Source organism: Siphateles boraxobius, unplaced genomic scaffold, assembly GCF_051911475.1.
Source record: "Siphateles boraxobius isolate OS27281-9 unplaced genomic scaffold, OSU_SipBor_1 68, whole genome shotgun sequence".
Taxonomy (NCBI): domain Eukaryota; kingdom Metazoa; phylum Chordata; class Actinopteri; order Cypriniformes; family Leuciscidae; genus Siphateles; species Siphateles boraxobius.
The window spans coordinates 8,373,451-8,396,719 of record NW_027509195.1 but is presented as its reverse complement, the minus strand read 5'-3'; the positions used below and the strand labels follow the sequence as shown (position 1 = coordinate 8,396,719).

The 23,269-nt window shown below is 36.6% G+C and overlaps 2 protein-coding genes and 2 non-coding genes across 6 annotated transcripts; 3 read left to right on the top strand and 1 right to left on the bottom strand.

The window, feature by feature from the left end:
• Positions 1–14,511: 14,511 nt before the first annotated feature.
• Positions 14,512–17,437, top strand: rpl10 (ribosomal protein L10). The gene is made up of 6 exons (XM_077214429.1): positions 14,512–14,678; positions 15,070–15,128; positions 15,525–15,632; positions 15,743–15,881; positions 16,108–16,270; positions 17,205–17,437. Exons 1-6 carry the CDS (start codon positions 14,656–14,658, stop codon positions 17,358–17,360), a joined length of 648 nt encoding a protein of 215 aa, XP_077070544.1. The 5' UTR covers positions 14,512–14,655; the 3' UTR covers positions 17,361–17,437.
• LOC143723070 (small nucleolar RNA SNORA70) lies at positions 15,906–16,040 on the top strand. The gene has a single exon (XR_013197037.1). It is a non-coding gene; the product is annotated as a small nucleolar RNA SNORA70 (small nucleolar RNA).
• Positions 16,842–16,976, top strand: LOC143723069 (small nucleolar RNA SNORA70). Its single transcript, XR_013197036.1, has one exon. It is a non-coding gene; the product is annotated as a small nucleolar RNA SNORA70 (small nucleolar RNA).
• Positions 17,438–17,938: 501 nt separating the features above from the next.
• dnase1l1 (deoxyribonuclease I-like 1) lies at positions 17,939–22,034 on the bottom strand. 3 transcript variants are annotated; one of them, XM_077214427.1, is made up of 9 exons: positions 21,929–22,034; positions 20,951–21,210; positions 20,773–20,861; positions 20,585–20,671; positions 19,132–19,244; positions 18,911–19,023; positions 18,669–18,826; positions 18,470–18,566; positions 17,939–18,397 (listed from the first exon to the last, which is right to left on the bottom strand). In XM_077214427.1, exons 2-9 carry the CDS (start codon positions 21,092–21,094, stop codon positions 18,254–18,256), a joined length of 945 nt encoding a protein of 314 aa, XP_077070542.1. In that variant the 5' UTR covers positions 21,095–21,210; positions 21,929–22,034; the 3' UTR covers positions 17,939–18,253. The 3 variants fall into 3 exon arrangements, with proteins under 3 accessions (XP_077070542.1, XP_077070541.1, XP_077070543.1); XM_077214426.1 differs by having other exon boundaries at positions 20,951–21,095; XM_077214428.1 differs by having other exon boundaries at positions 18,669–18,718; positions 20,951–21,095.
• Positions 22,035–23,269: the final 1,235 nt, after the last annotated feature.

Below are 23,269 nucleotides of genomic sequence, written 5' to 3'. Positions count from 1 at the left end.
AATTTTTACTTTTACTTTTTAAACAACTAAAATATTTTTAGTTGTTAAAATAAACAACTACATTAATTATAGATACTGAAAATCGGGCAATTAGATGTTTTAGTAATGAAAATTATCCACATAAAAAAATCCTAAGCTCAAACTTGACTTTTGACCACTATTTTAAAGTTACTGTACCTTTTCTTTGTATTGTCAGCAAAAAGTGACAAGTCATGCCATGGCAAAAGGCAGTAACTTCCACATTATCAATATTTGGTTGCTGATCACCATTAACAAAATCATTATCATAACACCTGAATAAAATCTAGTGATCATGGCTTTTATTTTGTATGATTTACAATTACTTATAGCCATCTACTTATTGCTATCCTGTGCTTTGGTTGCATTCTAATGGCATTATTAATACATTAGACATGACAAAATACCTCCAAAGTGGCAGGCACGGATATAAAAAGCAGAGGCCCCTGGGCACAAAATATTGGAGTGAATCTTTAGAATAAAATAAGTGAACTTTAAGAATTTACCTCTATACTTAATATTCATTTTATAGATATATTCAATATCCATTGACTTTAACTTAATTTATTTTTCATGTTATGTAACTGTTTAATCTTATGTTATGTCGTCTTCACAAGTTAAAGTTTAGAGGATGCCTCCATCTCAAGGTTTTCAGCATCACAGGATGAAACACATCTACATCAAACTTGGGTTAATAAGTGTGCTTAGGAAAAGTCATTACGTACAACACTGATGTATTTAAAGACACACACACACACACACACACACACACACACACACACACACACACACACACACACACACACACACACACACACACACACACACACACACACACACACACATACACACATTACCAGCATCCACCTACAAAAATGTCTGAAGGCAGTGAAAGAGTCGGTACCATCTGTTACTGTTTGAGAGGATATTACAGCAGAATGAGTCAGAGTCAAAAACTCTAGGAGTGTGTAATGGGTGTCATGAGCTCCAGTGCTTTGTATCTTTATTCTTTCCATTGCACATCACAGAAAACAACCTTATGTTTGACTGACTGTACAGTCTCTCTGATCCCACCGACGGTTCAAGTACACACACAGAGAAATGAGAGCATTATATTGCATGAGCAAGTAAACATAAAGAGTGTTGATATCCCTGACCTTCGCCATCCACTGGAAAGAAGTGTGACCAGTGAGCACTGTGATACAGGTGACCCAGTAAATGATGCCACACCCGTCGTGTCGTGTCTGTCTCATTCCGCCACACCACATTTAAAAACATGTGTCATTAGGTTTTCGTAGCATGACAATAAAGATCACAAGCCTTGTAGCTTCTTGTATTCTAATGAATAATCACCCACCCCTCTTACTGCTCTCTGTAAAACCACTGCCTGACTGTGACTCTGGGGAGGAGAGCAGATGTGGTGATTGGAGCACCTGGGGTATCACAGGATTGGTCAATTAACTCATTCCCAGTCCTATTTTTGGCAGAAAAAGAGCCATTCCCATCTCCATCATTCTCTCTAACCCCTTGGCAGAATTAGTTAAACTTTTCAGTAAGTACATTTACATGCAAGCTATGCAAGCTTTTTGAGTAGCCAAACTACAATTTTTAAGTATAAATCACACAATGCATTTACAGTTTTTTTTCAATTGCTAAAGACAGTGAGCACAACTGGAGCTACATGTGCAAAACTCTATCTAAAGTCTGCACTTCCAACAGTCACCTGACCTAAACAGGTCACATCACCTGCAAAACTCATTCCAAGCAACACAACTCTTAACACATGGCGCAAAACAGGCTCAGTGCAGCCAAACTCTACACTGTAAAACCTGATGAGTTAGTTCAACTCAAACCGTTTGAGGAAACCGATTGCCTTAAATCATTTAAGTTTATTAACTCAAACAATTTAAGCATAAAATTTTTTAATTTGTGTCCAAGTAGCTCAATAACTTATTGTTAAGATAACTTGGGTAAATAAAATTAATAGTACTAATTCCTTTCAGTTGATATAACTTAAATCTATGAAGTACACTGTAAACCCAAATAAGTTGGCAGAACTCAAAACACTTTTAGTAGTATAAACTTAGTTAGCTTTAAAAAGCTAATCTGCTAACGTAGTAACTGCTAACATATTAGCAGTAGCATACAGAAGCACTTGCTGTATGAGCGCAACAATTTAAAATAATTATTTCCTCTCAAATCAAGCTGCATGCACCACTTGTCACCATGATGGTAACTATCCTAAAGCCAACATTAACAGAAATTCTTCTAAATTAGCATAACAAAACATTAATCACTACTAAATCTCACACTTAACATTAATCTTACACACAAAAAAAAACATCATATTACACTTAATTTTAGCATTTACTCCCCCTTTCGAGTGCCATCGGCAAAGCATGCTGGGAAATAGATATCCCAGCCGTTTCAGTTAAACTTAAGTTCGTCTAAATTAAAATAAATAATTTCATAAAACTCAAAACAATGAAACAGTTCAGTTTACTTAAAATATATCAGTTCTGTGAACTTGAAAGAAAAAGAAAGTGCTAAATACTCATAAAAATTAATTTGACTGAACTAATTTGTTTAATGTAAGTTTGTCCTACTCAAACCAATTAATTATTTTGAGCTTTAGGGAGACAAAAAAAGACAAGAAAATGTCTTACTGAAAGTGCATGGATCAGCACAATCAGATTATTCAGCTCTGTTAGTCCAACCTTACAAACCTTACAGGACTGTGTTTCTCAAAAGCATCTTGAGATAAGTTGATTGTAGAGATTGTTGGTGGCGGTGCCAATGGTTTACAATGCTTTTCAGAAATGCAGCCCAGAATTATACAATTTTAGACTTTAAAGTGCATGTAAAAATGGCACATAAAAAGGAGTGGTAGAAATGGCAACAGTGCTAGAAGAGCTTATGTACCATTCTTGGCACGTATGCCCATTTCATGTGCTGCAGAATTGGGATCAGTTGAATAATGAAAATCGCAAAATGTAGTTGCCTTGACAAGATGTTACTGGCTGAACCAGAGACTTTGCATTTAGTGAATAAATCAATTGAAATGGCTCAACAAGTAGTGTTAGTGAGGACTATTATTAAGTGGAGAGCAAACAACAAACAATTAAACCCCATGTTGATTTTTTAACTATTGTATTGTGTACAGTAAAATGTGTGGCCCACAATGTCTTAGAATATTAACATAGGATGTAGTCTTGTTACATTGGGCACTATAATACATGCCCAGTCTTGTTTCTCTCTATCCTTCGATGACATTGGAATGAAATTGGCTTCAACTTAATGTTGTTTGGAGAACTGAATCAGCTGACAATGGAAGTGCCAAAATTTTGCCATGCAGCTGAAAGAAAAGAAACAGGCCAAAAACACAAAACAGACATGTAACTTCAATAGAACGGATAACATTAAATTGACATGCAGAAAGCAGTGCGCATATGAATTAATCCATGTTTAATAATACAACAATTATTAAATTAGACAATCTCACTGATGACATTAAATTATTGCAGTCAAAATTCAAACATGAATTCAGTTTACTTTTCCTAATTGTGTTTGAGTTGTTTAAAGTCAATAATACATTGATCAACACTGCACCTTGTTTCACTGCAAGTGCAAAAATAGTGATAGATGCAATACTAAAATAAAATAGTAAAAATAGTCATGTAAAATACTTGAACAATGAAGGGCGTTGTCAGAAACTTGACTTTTAATTTATTCAAACTATATTTTACATTTTTGAGAGCCTACATGTTATTGTAAAGTTACACCGATTGAAGGAAGTTTAAGTGTAATCACTTAATTGCTTGATAATATAACATTAATTCAATTCAAAGTTAAAAGGGTTTTGGTTTCAGCCAAGATTTTTTATTTTGGTGCGTCACTAATTCGGTCTGCTTACATTCATCCAAAAGTTTTGTGGGAAGAAGGAAATGTAAACAGAGTTACAGTGAATAATTCCCCTGAGGCACGGAAATGTTACATTTTGTCGTGAACACTGTGTAGTGTGAAAAATGAGGCCAGTTTATTTTCTCTCTACAATGAAGGACAAAACAGACATTAATATCTGGAGGGATTTAGATAATGATAGTAAATGAACATCATCTGAACGTGATCATTTATTCTAGCTTAAAGGCGCTTTGTGTCTCTTTCAAGGGAGATGCTGAGACACGTTCAGAGGGTTTGACTGCAAGGGTCAGTGTGACACAATAACCTACAGAGAGGCGGTCATGATGTCTGAGGATCTCACTTGTCTTCCTTGTTTTCTCTCTTTCTTTCTTTCTCTCTCTCTCTCTCTCTAATTTGTTCCAACTGGGAAGTCTGACCATATTAAGAATGTTGTAGACACAGGCATAGACAAGCAAGCTTGACAAATCACACATTACATCACACCCTGCCTTCCAGCGCAAATGTGTGCGTATAAAACAATGTGCTGGCAGTAGTTGGTAAACTTTAGTTCATTTTCAGTGAACTACAATGTTATTTGAGTCATTGAAAGGGGAAAGTAAGGAATTATGTTTGATGTCTGAAAATTGCAGATTTAGGTAACACTTTACAGTAAGGTTCCATTAGTTAACTTCAGTTAAGTATATTAGTTAGCATGTAATATAAACACTTGAAAAGTATTTAGGCTATTAATCTTAGTCAATGTTAATTAAAAAAATGTATGTTATTGTAATCACAAATTTTATCTGTTAATGTTATTTAATGGAATCTGAGTTCCAACCATAAACTAACCAAAGTTGTATTTTTATGAACTACCATTAACAAAGATTAGTAACAAATGTATTTATTTGTTAATACATTATTTTCTACTTATGTTGTGATTGTGTGAGTCCTTGTGAGTGCGTTACATTCTCTTCATCACTGGCTTACTTGATTCATGATGTCTTTAAAAGGTAAACCAACTAAGTAAACTCTGAATCAGAGCCAAAGAATCCCTCATCAATTATCGCTCAGTACTTCCCTGCCAATTCGTTCTCACTTTCCTTCTTATTCAAAAGTTCTGTTTGAATGAACCCACAAACCCACTTATAGGCACATGACAGTACAAAGTCGAACAATTGAACGCTGAGACGCACACTTACCCTTTTCCCCTCCACAAACACAGCCATATATGGTAAGCTGTATTTGTGGAGGTAAGAGAGACAAGGAGAGCGAGAGAGAAAGAGAGATCTGCTCTCACAGAGAACTAAACAACCCTCCATCATGAAAATCTCAGTGCAGAGATTATTTCAGCCCCGCCTTGAACAAGCCTAAAATCATGATGCTGTGTAAAGACTGTATAAACATTATGACCAGTAGCTGTAATTTTCCGTTTTGGTGGACTGGCCGATTACATGTTACATCACTTGTTTGCACTAAAATGAAGAATGATGATCCCCTGCAGAGTGAGGATTGCTGGGCCTTCAGAGCTGCAGTGAGGAAAGAGGTCTGATGTTTGCTGAACAGACGAGGAATGTGGTTTTGCACACTCAATGGCAGAATCAAGTAAACTTATCTCATCTGGACATACTGTGGATGCATGCTTACAGTAAGCACTGATATTCTTGAAAATGGCATATAGAGGATCGGTGTTGAATCCTGACATCAGCAAGCCTATACGAAGAACCTGGGGAGCCAGAAAATGCATCATGCTTTTCTAATCAGTCAATACATTTTTTGGTATGACGGGCTTTCAAGGCACATTAAATCTCATTTAATGATTCTAGAATAAACTGTGGTTTGTGAGTAATTAATTAAACCATAATAAAGTAAAATTAAAACAAATCATTCTAAAATTCTAAAATCAAAATAAAACACTTAGGCTACTAAAAAAGGCAAACAAATGTTTTTGTTTGTTTATTATGACCAGTAAACCAACATCAGAGAACCACAAACATAGAAATGTGATTTGTAGAAATTATTTAAATATTAACTTAAAATATCAAAGCGTGTTTCAAGTAAATATTTTAGGTCAAATGCCAAACAATTTGGGAATCATTGAATGAGAACAAATTAAAGTAAGTTTTACTTATTTATAAAAGTAGTGATTTTAATAGTTAGTGAATATTTGATTATTACAATGCTTATTGCTGAGGAGAAATTAAATAATAACTTATTTAATCAAGCAATATCACACAAATTACAATACAGATAAATGTATATTTCAAATATAAAAATGAAAACCTAAATAGGAACATAGTATACTTAAAGTTCAAAAATAATATATAAATAGTAAACTATAAGTATGATGTATACTTGCAGAAATCTACTAAACTAGTAGTTTACTGAGAGTATACTTCAAAGCGTATTTCGTAAACTAAAAATTGTGCTACAAATATTAACTAGTAACATATAAGTTCATTGGTTGTACAAACAAACAAAAAAGTAGTTGTAAACTAGTTCTGTACTCAAAGTTTACAAAGTTTACTGATGTCAACATCAATTTGACACTTCAAGTTTACTTAAAATTATACTTTTATGCTAAAAAAAAGTGGGACAATTTAGTTCTAACTAAATGCAACTTTCAGACACCATATTTATTTTTTATTTCAACTATCACAAAATGGAAAGCACAGGATTGTTGAACTCTCCTTCATCATCATCTGAACTAACCCTGACAATTGTTGGATATCAAAGGCAGGGGTGTAGTACCAAATTTTGGGCCCTGGGTACAAACCATCTAGCTGGGCCCCCCGCCACGTACTTTTTATCTGAGCGCGGCGACTTCTCCAACGGGGGGGGGGGGGGGGGGGGGGGGGGGTGGGATGGGTGGGATGAGAGAGAGACGGAGAAGGACTTTCGATTTGAGCGCGGCGACTTCTCCAACAGGGGGGGGTTGGACGGACTTTTGACTTAAGCTCGGCGTCTTCTAAGGGCCCCCCCCCCCCCTGCCTCGGGCCCTTTTCCCCCCGCTACCACGCCCCTGATCAAAGGCAGTGAAGGATACATCTATGCTGTCTTCAAATATGACCAGGTGAAGGTATCTCAGGAGACAGGAAGTGAAGCTAACAGGTTTCGGACGTGCCTTAATGTCTTCCTACCTTGGAATGCATCCTCTGAAAGCAGCATTTTTAAGCTTTTGAAAGCAGGCAGACATTTTGTTCCATTACCTAATGAATCAGTTTGTTTGAAACAAATCGGTTGAGTGAATGATTCAGTGATTCAAAAAGACAAACATTTGTTTTGTTCCTCCAAGTGTATTTGAACAAGTTGATTGAATGAATGATTTCATGAATCACTCACAAATGCAGTCACTTGTCGCCATCTACACCTATGTTAGGTTGTAAGGTGCATAAAGAGTGGACGATTGCGGTTTGGTGCCTTGCTCAAGGGCACCTCAGTCGTAGGTATTGTGCGTGGAAGAGTTAATTTGATAAAGTTGAATAAATGTTTTAATTATTTCTATGCCCCTGGTATTAGAAAGGAATTGAGAATTTAACTTCTACATTCAAGTAAACTGCTGGGCCCTGCAAAGCCAATGTTAGAGCCTCAAGACCCCTATCCATATCCAGTGCTTCTTCTCATCATGCCTAACTACACATCCAAACCTCAGAGGAATAACAAAAATATCCTTCCTGTGCTGCTTCACTTGTACACACGCTTCCCTAATCAGAAACAGCATCAACACAACATCAACTGCAGAAAAATACATGGACCAAACTAAATGCCATAATCTTTGTTAATGCTTGCGCATTTGCACCAGCTATTTTTTGAGAATGTTATGTCCTCAAAAGTGAGAGAAAGGGAGTGAGAGAAAAGCAAAGAAAAAGAACAAGAAAAAAAGAGGGGGGGGGGGAATGGGGGTTAGAGAGAGTGTGTTTCAGCAACCTTATCCTTATTTGGGAGGAGGAATGTGGAGGAGGTCGAGAACATAGCTGCTATCAATGACGGATCTCTCATTCTCTCGCTGTCTACGTTTTTGGCTATATGAGCAACTTCTTAATTAAGAAAATTATAAAACATATAAAATAAATAAATAAGTAAATAAAAATAATGAAAAATACCAAAATAATTTTAAATTTATTTTTTTTATATTATAGTTGTATATTTTATTATGCACAAGACGTGATCTGAGACGATCTGAAATCTGAATTAGTGACTAATAGGCTGTATATCTGTGCATATCATGATTATGAAACAATTCACATAATCTCATCTAATGACATAACCTCTTATAGAACACACGCATGTGCACACACATTACATCACACTGCGATGAAGTTGCATGAAACAGTGACACCCTTTTTATACCTGCATCTGGACTGAATAACGAAGCAGATGTTTGAGGCAGATAAATAATGATGTCACTTTTGAGTGGAAGATGGCAGTCCTGGCAGTGTTTGTTTATCTGGTTCACCACATGTGGACCTCAGACTGTCTGCCCCCCTCTCAACAGACTCCGCTCATGTGTGTTTGAGAGCCTATGAAAATGAGAAACTGCAATTTAGAAATTAGACTGCAAATTAAACTGTCTGAACAAGAATCCAGACAGTTTGTCCCCCAGGACCGTAACTCATCATTTGGATTCCAAAGCAGGAGGATGATGTGTTAAACAATTGACAGATATCAATCTATCCGTGCATCATGGAGGATTATACGCTGTGTCCTCACTAAACAATAAAGCTGCTTTATAAAGGGAACATTGACTGCAAGACAGAGCAGAATAGACATGCCTGTTACGTGTCAAATCATTGTGCAATGAGCAGTAACACTTGGCTCAGCAGTCGAAATTTCACAATTTCAATTCCAAACACCAAGAACCAGGTTCCAATGGAGAGCAATGTTTGTTCTTTTTTTAGGTGTTGAGATCGTTTATTTTCGTTTAAGGTTTTAACCACCCATGACACAATCACTCACCTCTTTACACATCCGCAAATCACAATTTACATTTGTATACACTTTCTATAAATGAATACTTTCACATATTTTGTAAATTGTCCCTCTGTAAAGGATGTTTCTTCTGGTAGGTGCACTTTTAGGTCCCAATATTTTATCTTAAAATATTTTTTATTTTATTTTTTGTAATTGGTTCACCCTTGACTTTTACCAGACTTTTAATTTTAATCTATAAGAGTCAATCTGTCTATTAACAACATTCTTTATTATATTTTACAACTATTATATGATGACTATAATAGCTTCATACAAATTACGACGGTTCTTTAAGTTTCTTTGTCATTTCCTTTACAACCAATAAGCATGACACTAAGTATGACACTAGTTTTATCAAAAGTTAGTGTACTTGGTTACCAAGTGGACAACAGTATCAGGGAAGAGCTGAGATGAAATATTGAAAAATATATTGAAAAAAAAAAGAAAAAAAAATCCTATAATGCAAAGCTAAATTGTCAGCATCATTACTCCAGTCTCGCACAGCATGGTGAATTACAGACGTTTTTCCCTGCCATCCCAGTTGAACAAAAAAACATAAAACTTGAAGACAGGGCCCCTTCATACCCCGTTATGACATGTGCTTTTAACTGACCCAGGATGACATCTCATGATCTCATGACTATGGTAGTTGACATGTCAGCACAGGTTTACTCCGAACAGCCCCCGCTCCACACATCAGTAGCCTGGAGACAGCAATGCAGGGAATTCTTCTGTTTTGGGTGATTTCTACAGAATGGCAGACGGAAAACATATGATGTGTCATACCATAGCTGCGGGCTTTTCTGACTTTTGTTATTTAAAAACTTGTGGTCATCACCCTAGTAACGCATATATTTTCACTTCCTGTTTAGGTGATGCTATTGTGTAGTATGCCGGCTCATCAAATTGATCAGTGCCAACTTAAAACCTGTTTTGTCTTTCTAAGGAAATGGAAAAGTCTAGAATAAGTTTTAAAGAAAAAAAATTTTGCTTTAGTTTTAACTAGTGCCCTCAAATTGTATATATACATATATATATATATATATTAATTTGACAGCACTAGTTTTAGCATACTAGTTTCAATCATAATAATGATGAATATTAAAATAAAATAATATTGATGATAACAATTATACTAATAAAAAGTTGATTTATTTTAAATTAAGTGGATCACCTTATGGTGGTGGTGGTGGTGCTGGTGGGGGGGGGGGGGGGGGGGGTATGTTGAGATAAAAAAAAGAAACATGAGAAATGGTTATATGTTAAAACTTAAGGATTCAACCTTTTTTCTGTTTTCAAGACATAGTTTAAAATTACTTATTTAATCTCAGAAACCCCACTATATTATCAGACTAAATAAATCCAGTAATGGCTGTCAGTGAATAGGATTTTTGCAATAGCATCGGTAACTAAACACTCTTTTTTGCAACGCTACATTCATACCATGTTCCAAACATCGACATGCACAATATCAACAAAATGACAGAGTTAACTTTAAACTTAATTTCTTTGGATTGAGATAAAAAAAAATTCAGTCATTGGAGAGATCACAGTAGCCATTCAGTCCCTGCAGGAATTATGACTTTTCTACATAGCTAAATAGAACATTATCTAAGAGATCATCAAATTATTAATCATGTCTTCAAATGGACACCAACAATGATATTTTAAGAATCCTGCTGCATTGGGGGACCAGACCAGTTTAAACCAACTCAGTAAACCACATGAGTTAATGTTTTTTCACACAGGGGTAATGAGTAATGTCCGACCCAGCCCTTTTCATATAGTTCTCCCTTCCCTCAAATAGTTTTTAATTCCGCTTTGACTTCACGATCCACTCTTTCTTCTTCTTCTTCTCACATTTTGATGCCTTAAAATTACACCATGTGCCCCACCTGACAGCAAACACACATTTAACCATGCACATGTACAAAAGCAAGGTTGCATTAGAACCTGCAAGACCTGTGCAAGGCCAAGACGCAATGGCATGTGAAAACTCATTCTCCTGGTAAGCAAAAGCTGATGCTGTGCATCATATGAGCCCATGCAACTCTTCTACACCGATGTGTGAAAGTTTTGGGTGTGGTATCTGATGACACACACCTAGTTTGTGGTTCACTGAAAGGAAAGACCCCTTATAAAGAGTGAGTTTACCATCACTAAAGTCTCATACTGTATGCAAATGAAGAGAACCACAAGGGCAACTAAACACTGCAACTATAGAAGAAAAAAACATTGGATTGAATATTCAACGGGTAACAATAACTTTCAGTTTTTGTCATGCTGTATGTAAACCAAATTTGGTTGAAACAATCAATAAAATCATAAGAATAGATAACAAACACTGTTAGTTACTTTGCATATTTGAATCATGATCCCATTAAGTAGCTGTTTATAGTCTCGATGATAGTTAATGTGTAAGCCAGAGCAGAATTCAACATGGATTCCCTTTTTATAATAAAGATTTTCAATTTATGAGCGAAAAAAATGTCTGTTGTTAACATTCCTTGAAAATATATTTGTGTTTTGTTACATAAATTACAAACGGTAAAAAATTTGAGTTTTGAAACTGTTATGTGCACATTTCTAACATAAGAACTGCAACAGTTGTCTGATTCATCAAGCATGTAGCTTACAAGAGGAAATCAATGGAAAATTGTTCTTGACATATCGATTTAATCAGTTAAAGGTATTTAAAATAATCATAATAATGTCACTATATAGGCTACTGCATGTCAATTTGTTAAGAGAACGTCAATGAATAATTATCCCAGATTTGTTCTTGAAATTTGATTTATTTTAGCTTAAGTTATCAATTTTTATACCTATATGCCGTGCCTAATTAGAGATAAATTATTTCCATATCTCCAGGCTGCTGTGGGAGTTGGCCAGTCTAGACTGACTCTGGAACAGAGTTATGAGATCAAATAAACGAGGAGGTAGATTTGACTTGGCCTGACCTATGCACAGCCGCATCTAAGGTAAGAATGTGTGCTTGTCTCAGTTAGTTGAAGAACAAAGAGCGAGACCAGAGGAATATTTCAAATTGTTCACAGAGCTTTGGCCTCAGCTTCAGATAGAGTGGATGTGTTTCCTTCGATTATAAATTATCATTGTTGAAGCCTGAACAAAATCTCTCCCTTGGTCGTGCTTACATGATGGATGCTTTTGTCATCTACATCTGACCTGATGTTCTACATTTCCATCACGTTAGAGCAGAAGGAGGATTTTTTGTAATGTCACGCCATTTTTTACATTGAATATGAACAAACATTTGTGATTTCATGGGATCCAATGACCACCCGAACATTTGGTCCTCGTTATCCACAGTTCAGAGATGTGAGGTCATTCCTCTCTTAAAAAAAAAATTAGGAGTGTGCAGGAGGGATTTTTATCATTACCACATCCGAACTGGAGAAGCACAAACCAACAGCGCTCTCTCGAGACAATGTTGAGCGAGCAACCATGCAGTTTATCCACTGGAAGGTGTTTGTCGCCCTCTTGTGTTTCAGATATGCTTTGCCGTGATAGATTCCATTATTGTTCTGAAGTTAAAGCAGAACTAAGTAACTTTTTTACCTTAACCAAACAGCTTTGGAGTCATTGTAATGTTTATATTACTGATTTCGTGTTGAATGGTGGTCGTCTCGCACCCCCCTGGTGCCTGTGAGCCGCAAAACCACCCTTGCAACTTTGGGGCGGCGGGCCGAATGGCTTTTTTTCAGAATGGCGGAAAAAAACGAAGAGTCTAGAAAAAGGTAAAGAGAATCTGACAGCACGAGGAACCGGACAAGAGTCCCACTCGCTCAGGCTTTCACTGTTAAAGTTGGAATCCTGCGATTATCATGAGAACAGTTGTCAATATCTCACACAATTATCAGGACATAAATAAGCCTACATGTTGTAAATAGTGTAAATGAGCGCAATTTGCAAACTATTATGATAAATTGCAATAATCATGTCTAACAACATCATAACGGACATTGTTACGAAATCAGGGCTCTCAAGTGTCACGCATTGAGCGTGACAGTCACTCATTTCGGTCTTTTGTCACGCTCTCCCGCCACACATTGTATTTCTCACGCTGAAAAACTATTTGTAATATATATTTAAAATGCCAAAACTCTGGCCGTGCCGCTCTGACTGTGGAACCGGCAGGAATCAAGCGCGTCTCCTCTGGTGTTGTTCGTCCGAGCTACACAATAGCCAATCAGAAAATAGCACTATTGTATCTGGGTAAGATTTAACGCAACAACCAATGACAAAAATATATCTGTCCGCTGGATGTCACTCTTGCCTGTCTTCAAAACTTGAGAGCCCTGCGAAATAATGCGACGTACATGATACACTTTATTGGTGTCATCTGGCATTTAGGCTCAGGTAAGCCTAATGCGGTAGGCTACTTTATTATTATGAAGTGCAGAGGCCGTGAGTGCACATACGCTCTGCGTGAGTGGTGTTTACGACAGTAACGTTAAATACAAGTACTCTACAGCGACTCTAGGGATCGCTGTTTGACAAAAACAGAAATCCTGCATAGTGCCGCTTTAAATGCGCCGACATCAACATCATTTCACAAAACTTATTGCACTAGTTCATTTTTGTATACTGCATAACTGTTACGTAAACCTATCTTACAACGTTTACCATATTACCGAGCAAATGAACGGAACTTAGAACAGTTTAGTTTCAACACGACGCAGCACAGCACTAGTTGTGTTGTTTCCCAAACTTACCTTTTAAAATGAGTTTCCCAAACTTACCTTTAAAAATAATATGAAATAATATATCTGTGTGCCAGTACCATACCATGTAATAGGCTACTACTTTCATAACATGGTAGGCATTTAAAAGATTATATAGGGCTATTCATGTAGGCCTACTGTTGTATTTACAAGGAAAACATCGGCAAAACGTGTAAATGCCATATTTTTGGTTCTTGAATTGATGTCGTGTGCTGTTTTGTATATACTCTTTTGGTTAAGAAAATGCCTTTACTTGTACTGTAGAGGCATTCACAAACTTCACTTACAGGGCTGAATGATGATAGGGACGCATTTGAAGATTTGTATTTCAGTTGCGTGTGGGTATATCCACCTTTATGTAACTTTAGCTCTCTTTTTGTTAAGTTTGTTGTAATAATCAAACTAAGCCTATCTATATATTCTCGAATCGGGCATTCTAAACAGTCGACAGACAGACTCACAAGAGATGACTGCAGTAATGTTGTCAGGAAAAAAAATATATATATATTTTTTTTAATAAGATTATATATATATATATATATATATATATATATATATATATATATATATATATATCTTATTAAAATCTCCTTCATAGCTCGTGGTGCACATAAACCGTAAAGCGACGCTCCTGGTACAACCTCATGGACTACAAATACCAGCTATATGAGGGAGCGCAGAACTACTTCCCAGAGCACAGACAGGGACTTACTATAAGTTGTCTTCTACACGCTTATATTAATATGCATTACTCGGTTGATTTTTTTAAACTAGAATATAAACAATGTTTTAAGTATAGACAGTATAAATGTGTCACTAATACGTAACCGGAAGTAGTTTCTGGCGGTGCATTATGACGCAGCGGAAGATTAGTATTCTTCCTTTCCACCATTAGGTGAGTGCGTGGTGAGGCGCGCTGCGTCGATCTCTGTGGATTTTATAAAAAACACACTATTTATTCACTTATAAATAGAACAATTTATCTTTAAATCTATTGTTATTGTGTATATTACAGATCGCAACCATGGGCCGCCGTCCAGCCCGTTGGTAAGTTGTAAATTTAGTGTTTTAAGAAGTGGCCGTACTTAAAATGGCAGGGCCCGCTAACCATGTGCAGCACACCGGCCTCTTTCAGCAGTGACAGTACACTGACACGGGCTACTTTGTGCAGCACGAATGTGCTCTTAAAACAAGTTTGTCTTCTATTAAAATGCTTGATATAAATTCTTGGTTATTTAAAACGCGTCACCATTAAATGTGAAGCTTACAAATAAGCGCTAAACGCGTCATGTCTGTTGACATTTAGCAATGTTCTGCATTTATATATTACATTTTTGTACTTGTATTAACTAGGTATGTGCAATGGGAATTTAAGCAGACATTTACACTGATTGAGACATTGGGTTTTGAATTGCTAATTGTCAATTATCTGTTGCAGCTACAGATACTGTAAGAACAAACCTTACCCCAAGTCCCGCTTCTGTCGAGGTGTTCCTGGTAAGTTATGGAAGACAATATCAGAATTTGAATGCCATTTTCTGGGCCTGAAAAAGTCTTAAGTGATGGAAGTTTCTGTAATGAATATACTTTGTCTAGCTGATCAAATTTTTGCTCATAATTCATTTGCTGATAATTGCTTTTGTGAAAGATTAAACTAACTCCCAATATATTATGACAGTTTGGTATGATTCAAACGTTACTTTGAAGTTTAGGAGCAAATTCATCTGCTTATAAAAATCATTATAGTATAAATTACGTTACATAAATTTGTTAGTCCAAAATTGTAGGAACCCTGAATTGAGAACATTAACTATTAATCAATTCGATTTCATCAAATATGAAGTTATATAGTTCAAGATTTGTTCTGATTAAGCATGTCCTTCTCAAACTCAGATCCTAAGATCAGGATCTTCGACTTGGGCAGGAAAAAGGCCAAGGTGGATGAGTTCCCCATGTGCGGTCACATGGTATCTGATGAGTATGAGCAGCTGTCCAGTGAAGGTGAGGCGCCTTCGATACTGTTGTTCATATCTTAAAATATTTGTCGATTACATAGAGCACTTTTTGATACATAGATTTAATTTTTCTTTAACGTGCAATTTGTTGTATAGCTCTTGAGGCTGCCCGTATCTGCGCCAACAAGTACATGGTGAAGACCTGCGGTAAAGATGGTTTCCACATCCGTGTGCGCCTGCACCCTTTCCATGTCATTCGCATCAACAAAATGTTGTCCTGTGCCGGAGCTGATAGGTGAGCGTGTGTGTGGACTCTTACCTGCAGCTTATTAAGCCGACTAGACAGGTTGTCTGTACTTGTGTGGTGTGCAAAGGCTGCAGACAGTAATTCTGTGGATGTGTATGAGCCTAGCTGTGCAGTGCTGGGCCCTTTTAAGGGACCACAGAGACATATTCTTTATTTTTGATAGAATTTCTGTTTGGCCATTTGAGTAAATTAATGTTAATGTTCTTCTCTTTAGGCTCCAGACTGGTATGCGTGGTGCTTTCGGTAAGCCCCAGGGCACAGTGGCCCGTGTGTGCATTGGGCAGGTGATCATGTCCGTGCGCACTAAGGCCTCAAACAAGGAACATGTGATCGAGGCTCTGAGGAGAGCCAAGTTCAAGTTCCCTGGCCGTCAGAAGGTACTTAAAATGAAGTTGAAAAATGTGTTCAGTGGTTGTCAAACTTTTGCCCCACTCCCCAAACCTTTAAAAAAAAATCTGACGCTCCCTTATGAAAACCCACCACATCTCTGAATACTAGATAATTAGTCTAATATCATAGAAATGAAAAGATTTTTAAAAATAGATAAACCTGCTGTAAAACACCTGCAATAGTTTCACTTCCTAAACCGTACGAGAATAATGGATCAGAACATAACTTTTGAATGTAAATATTTCAGTGATGCTTTGTATGAACAATATATCGGTGGCTGCAGTGAGTTTTCTTGATGACTTCTCACAAGCTCAGTGTCTTGTATGTCTTCTCGCTGCAACACGGCTGCCGAATGGTGCGTTCACCAACACCTTGTGATGCTGTCCACTGAAGTGATTTTTTGGGGCGAGGAACTTCTATGGCAGGCTTGTTCAGATGGTGCAAAGTCAATTGTCTGAAAGAAAAAAAATTCAGTGGAATTGGCATTCGGTGCTGCTTTATAAAGGCAGAGCGCCAACTGCTGTTTACGCACCTGAACGTCTGGAATGTGACATTTACCTGCAGCTTATTAAGCCGACTAGACAGGTTGTCTGTACTTGTGTGGTGTGCAAAGGCTGCAGACAGTAATTCTGTGGATGTGTATGAGCCTAGCTGTGTAGTGCTGGGCCCTTTTAAGGGACCACAGAGACATAGTATTGTTTATTTTTGATAGAATTTCCTTTTGACCATTTTTGAGTGAATTCATCTTATTGTTAATTTCCTCTCAAGGCTATTTATGTGCTTGAATGGCATTGCAAAGCCCCCCCCCCCCCCAGCTGATCTCCTATAACCACCCACCCCCCTTTTTTTTGAGAACCACTGGTCTAGGTGTTAATTGTCTAAAAGTGGTCTGCTGACTGTCTATATTCTCCTCCCTCTTAGATCCACATCTCCAAGAAGTATGGCTTCACAAAGTTCAACGCCACCGACTTTGATGACATGCTGGCAGAGAAGCGTCTGATCCCCGACGGTTGTGGGGTGAAATACATCCCCAGCCATGGACCCCTGAGCCGCTGGAAGGCCCTGCACGCCAACTAAGCACCACACACTTCATTGGATCTGTGTGAACCAAGGCTCTATTGACCACAAATAAAGTCCATTCTTTGATTTACAAAGTTCTTTTGTTGTTTCTTTTTTCTGGCTTGCATTTATACGTGTTAGTAGTTAAGTTATTTAGTGTAATTGTGTGGAACTATATACAGTCAATAACAAACATTCGTGGAAATACAGATACAGTTGGTTTTATTCAAAAGTGATTTCTCCAGGATTAAAATCACAATATTTAGAGTTCTAGATTCTCTTGATGGGAATGTTTTGGCGTTTGGCTGTCTAGCTTTGTGTTATTGTTTTAAGGCAAAGAGCACAAGTTTTATCGGACCATAACTTTCGGGCAGCTGATTTCTGGGTTTGTCACATGGCTAAATGTACTTGCTATAGTAATTATAGTAAATTAAGCATAATTATGAACAACTAAACCAAAATGTAACCATATATTAAGTGCATGTAGTTAATATTACTACGTCACCTTAAAATTGTATAAAAAGAAAATGCCTCATAAAAACAAACTACCTTCAAAATGTGAAACAAGTGAACAGAAAACAACTCATTCATATAGCTGCATGTTTGTCAGAATTTATTACAAAAATAAAATTCTCTGCAAAAAAGACAATATTTAACTTGCATGAATAAATGAGAAATCTAATTTATATTGTCAAAAGACAACCGGAATATAAAACCTGAGCCAGTCCTCCGTGATTATCAATTTCTAGAAACTAAAAAAATATTCTGTAACGTCCACTAATCAGCAACATATTTTGTAGATGTAGTTGTGGCTCTGTATGAGCTCAAGTACATAGCAGCTGTGTAACAGCAAAGTAAAGTCTTCACTTAATTTAGGTGAGATGAATAATCCACTCATGGTTGATTTGTGTTCATATGATCATCTGCAGTAGCAGTAAGACAAATGCTGAAGACGAATGTAAAAGACACGATGCTCTGTTATTTCTTGTGGAAACCCCTGATTTCTGAGTCTTCAGGACCACCTCGATGGGGTAGTGATCACTTACTTCTAAAGCCTATAACAGACAATCCGAAGTTCAGTGACATGAAAATGCACAAAATAACGGTAAATGCTGAATTTGGCTTACCTGAGCCTCTGTAAGATGGAATTCCTTGGGAAAATTGAATGGCTTTGCTGAAAACGGTTCAATTGTTTTGAGAAATGGCTCTCCATGCACAACAATTCTGTGGATTGTAGCCATAAATTCGAATCATTATGCCATGTCTACATGCAAATCCTAAGCATCTTTATTATATTATGCTAATATGAACATTTTGCCAGCATACCTGTCGTACGCACAGTCAGTTGACTGTTTCACCGTAGTGTCCACGTTATCCTGAATCAGCCAGATGAAAGACGGGTTAGATATAAGCCTGATGTTCTTACGGTTCTTTTTAGCCACGTAACCACAAGCTGCATTGAAGTCCCCAAGGAACATCACACTCTGGCAAGATGACAAAAAAGCAAGGTTTAGGACTTGATCTCAAGAAATTATGCTCTATATAATATATGAAATCCATCATCACACCTCAATTTTCCATCGCTCTCTGACATCCACAAAGACATCGTAAAGCTCATCAATCTCTTTGGTGGCATTTGAAGGAGCAGCGTGCAGCGGAATCAAGACAAACTCCTTGGCCACTGTTAATAGAGACATTTTCAGATCATGATCAAAATCATCAAACTTCAGCTGACAATGATGTGTCTAGAATAAATTCAGTGAGCAAGTTTTCCTGTCTTTTATTTGACCTGTTTTAGGGGCTTGAAAATGTACCACAAAGGGTTCTCTGGAGAAAGCATCAACATCCCCTTTCTGCGTATCTGGATACTGATACTGCTTTATCAGCTTTGCTGTGCTTTTCCTGTATGAAGGGGGAAACAAGAAATGAGGGAGCTTATCTTGTAAGGCCTGGAAAAAAAACTGTTGTGGTGATCAAGAATATATTTGTATTAATGAAAGTAATGCAGCAAGACATACCTTACTTCTCATAAAGAAATATCTAATATTAACAACATCCTACCTTATCTAGGGATGCACCAATAATAATAAGCCAATAAGGGTTTTCGTTTTATGGTTGATAACTGATAAAATATTATTTATTCAAAATCTAAGCTATTTTGTCTAATTAACTTAAAAATAAAACATCAAGTGCTAAAACCAATCATTTTAGATTCTACAAGTGAATTTAGGCATCACAACATAAGGTACACTATAAAAAATATAGTGTATATTCATTTTGTGATTTGCTAAAGACGGTATCATTAAATTATTAATGTTTTAAATAACTTTAATGACAGCAAATCTAATTTAAATGCAAAAATATGGGGAATGAGCATAATGATAAACAGTGTTGGGGTGACACATTTCAAGTAGGCTAATGAGAGTTATGTAATCAGATTACTTTTTCAAGTAACTAATAAAGTAACGCATTACTTTTAAATTTACAACAAAATATGTTTGTTCAAACAAGTAACGCAAGTTCCTTTGTTTTCCCATGTATTGACTGACACCTCTCCTGTCCCCATGTCGAGAGAGATATGGAGTTAGTGCAGAGGCGCTGTGCTCTGCATGTATAAACATGCAGTTTTAGGCTAAATGTGAGCAGACTGTGATGAAACTCAGCTCACTTCCACAAAAACAGATTCAGTATTCCACAAAATAAATAAAAACGGTGAAAAGCAAACCTGCAACAATTAACTGTTAAATTACACAAATATACTTTATGTATTTAATCTGACTTTATTAACCGATGTCTTTGTTGCTGCACTCCTGTGATTCAATTCAACCGTACTAATAAGCAAAAATTACTTCGAATAAACATCACATGTTTTTATTTTTTTATTGCTGAAGTAAGAGTGTCAAACTTTTTTCTCCTGCGTCCTATTCTTGTTTTGTTTGTTTGCCTCTACTGTACAGGCATGAATTTGGGTTAGGGTTAAAAACAAACAAGCAAGCCCAGCCCAGATGAGAAAAAGTAACGCAAAGGTAACACATTACTTCCGATAAAAAGTAACACAGTTAGTTACTTTTTCTGGGAGTAACGCAATATTGTAATGCATTACTTTTAAAAGTAACTTTCCCCAACATTGTTGATAAATCAACACATCTCTAATATCAGCTGATAATAAACATTTTCCCAATATCATGTGCATCCTTAGCCTTTACATATTGTCCTAAAGTGCAGAAGTGCTGAACACATACCTGTAAACAAAAACGTATTGCTCCTGATACGCTTGTGTTCTCCCGAGACGTTCACTTGCCACATAGTCATAATCATTACTATAGAGCCTGGAAACAAGATATAACATAACAGCATTTATGCACTATAGATTTGCTTATCTCTTAAATCTGATTTGTTGCACTTTGAGTTCATATCGCATATTGTCTACCTGTTGACTGCATCAAGCAGGCGTGGGATGGCTTTATTTTTCTGATCTCTGACCTCCTGGAGTAAACATATGTCACAACGAGTTACAATCTGCAAGAAAGAACAAAACAGAACACATTTAGACATGTTTTATATTTTAAAAAAATAAGTAAAAAGTATTGTAGTATTCATCCTCTCACCCGTGATATAAAATTCATGATTTTGGCATTGGCTGATTTTGAATCACCAAAACTCTGAACATTAAAGGCACAAATTCTGAAGCCATAGCAGATCAGCGAGCCAGAGAGGATGAAGAAGGTGAAGAGGAACAGTCTGCCGGTCATCCTGCATGTAAAGAGTGAGAGAAAGACCTTTGTAGATATAGATTCACAATTCAATGGGAAAAGAACAGCCTTCCAATGGAACAGATGAGTCGTTTGCAGGCAGACACGGCAGAAGTCTAAACAAATAAAAAATAATGTAAGCAAGGACAATGGAGAATAAAATACCTTAATTAATATTGAATTATCATATAATATAGCTAAATAAACTCATTTGAATTAACTGTTACAGACATACAGTTATTGAATAAAGTGATCCTGAAACTGATGAGTAATACTTTATCATATGATTGTGGTTTTTGGTATGGAAAGTTCTCATTTTTAGAACTTTTTAGACGTTTTGAGGATCTTTCTTGGTCAAATATTAACTAATTTCCCCATTCCTATCCCAAAAAGGTCACTGATCTAAACTATAACAAGTAAAAACATACAAAGACAATAACAATTCATCAGGTTTGATGAATTTGACACAAAATCACTTAGATTTTCCATTGAAAGACTGATTAACAAAGTTCTGATCAAAGTTTGACTGCTTTTCAGGATGAAACCTGCGACAGTTGACACCTTAGACTGTGTCATTGATCAGGATGTGTCTGCTTCAAGGTTAGCAACCCTTTGTGAAGTAAATAGCCTGCTGTTGTAGTAATCCAGACTGCAGATAACAAGTTGAAACATGATCTTGAGTTCTAGAGGTTTCTACTTACAACATTTTTTTTCCTCCAAAGTACTTTCCTATATTTGCCTAGTCGCTACAACATGGCTGTAGCAACCACAGGCTCACAAACTGTTGCAGAGCAGCAGATTAATATACTCACACAAAAAAGCAGAGTTCCTTACCTCATTTGAAATGTGCTTGGGTTCACTTTAACAATGCAGGTCTCTCTTTTCTTTCCCTAACAGCTGAACTGAAGACTTTTCCACTGGTAATATATTCAGGAAGACTGAGGACACACCCTCTGCTCTGCTATTTGTGGACAAAGGGAGGAGCTTTTCTTGCTAATATACAAGGAGTATGGGGCTTTACACACCCTGCAATTGAGATAAATACAATATGCATGCAAAACTAACAGAATTATGTGGTGTATAATCTTTTTACTCTCTTCTCGTTTTTCAGGTCTTTCTAGTTTAGGGCACTGCTTTTACTCTACAGTCCAATATGACAACATCATAGTTGCTTAAGTAGTTGCATAAGTGTCTGCAGCAACCCAGCAAACAAAACAAAATGGTTTTAAATCAATGAATGTAAAGGTCTGATTGATTAAGAAGACAGAAACTAAATAAATCAAATACATATTCCTTATGAAATATGTCGTCGTTACTTGTGTTAACTATTTGCTACCTATTTTGAATAAGATTAATATACATGCACAATATTGCACAGTGTTCAGTGAACTCTTCCTTCACAAAAAGAAATGAAGCGGACCACACATAATCTACACACCCAGATTTACTCAGAAAACTACAGATAATCCACAGATTGATATGCATTTTATTCACATAGTTCCACACATACCCACCCCACACATGTTTGTTTATGAAATATTTTGGATAATTTGATAATGCTTTCAGTTAGCAATAAATGTGCCACCAGCTCCATATAGCGCACATTTTAATACATTCTGCAGATGTGTCTCTCAATATTAGCACACACACACACACTATATATATATATATATATATATATATATATATATATATATATATATATATATATAGGCTATATATATATCTGCATGAGCAGAATCATTTACTCACCCTCATGTTGTTCCAAACTGTTTCTGTCTTCTGTTGAACACAAAAGAAGATATTTTTAAGGATGTTTGCAACCAGACAGTTGACGGACGGCGGACATTGACTTTCATAGTACTTTTTTTTTTTTCCTATATGGAAGTCAATGGCTACCGTCAACTGTTTGATTGCCAACAATCTTTAAAATATCTTCTTTTGTGTTCAGCAAAAGAAAGGAACTCATAGAGGTTTAGAACAACATGAGGGTGAGTAAATGATGACAGAATTTTCATTTTTGGGCGAACTAACCCTTTAAAACCACAAGCAAACTGGTTGAGAAAGCTCTCTGCACACGTGACTGCTGATCTGTCATGCGATGGCGCTAGAGAATCGCGCTAATTCTGCCCTGTGACGTAACAGTTTCGGAAGTTCTGTTGTAGTTTTACTCTC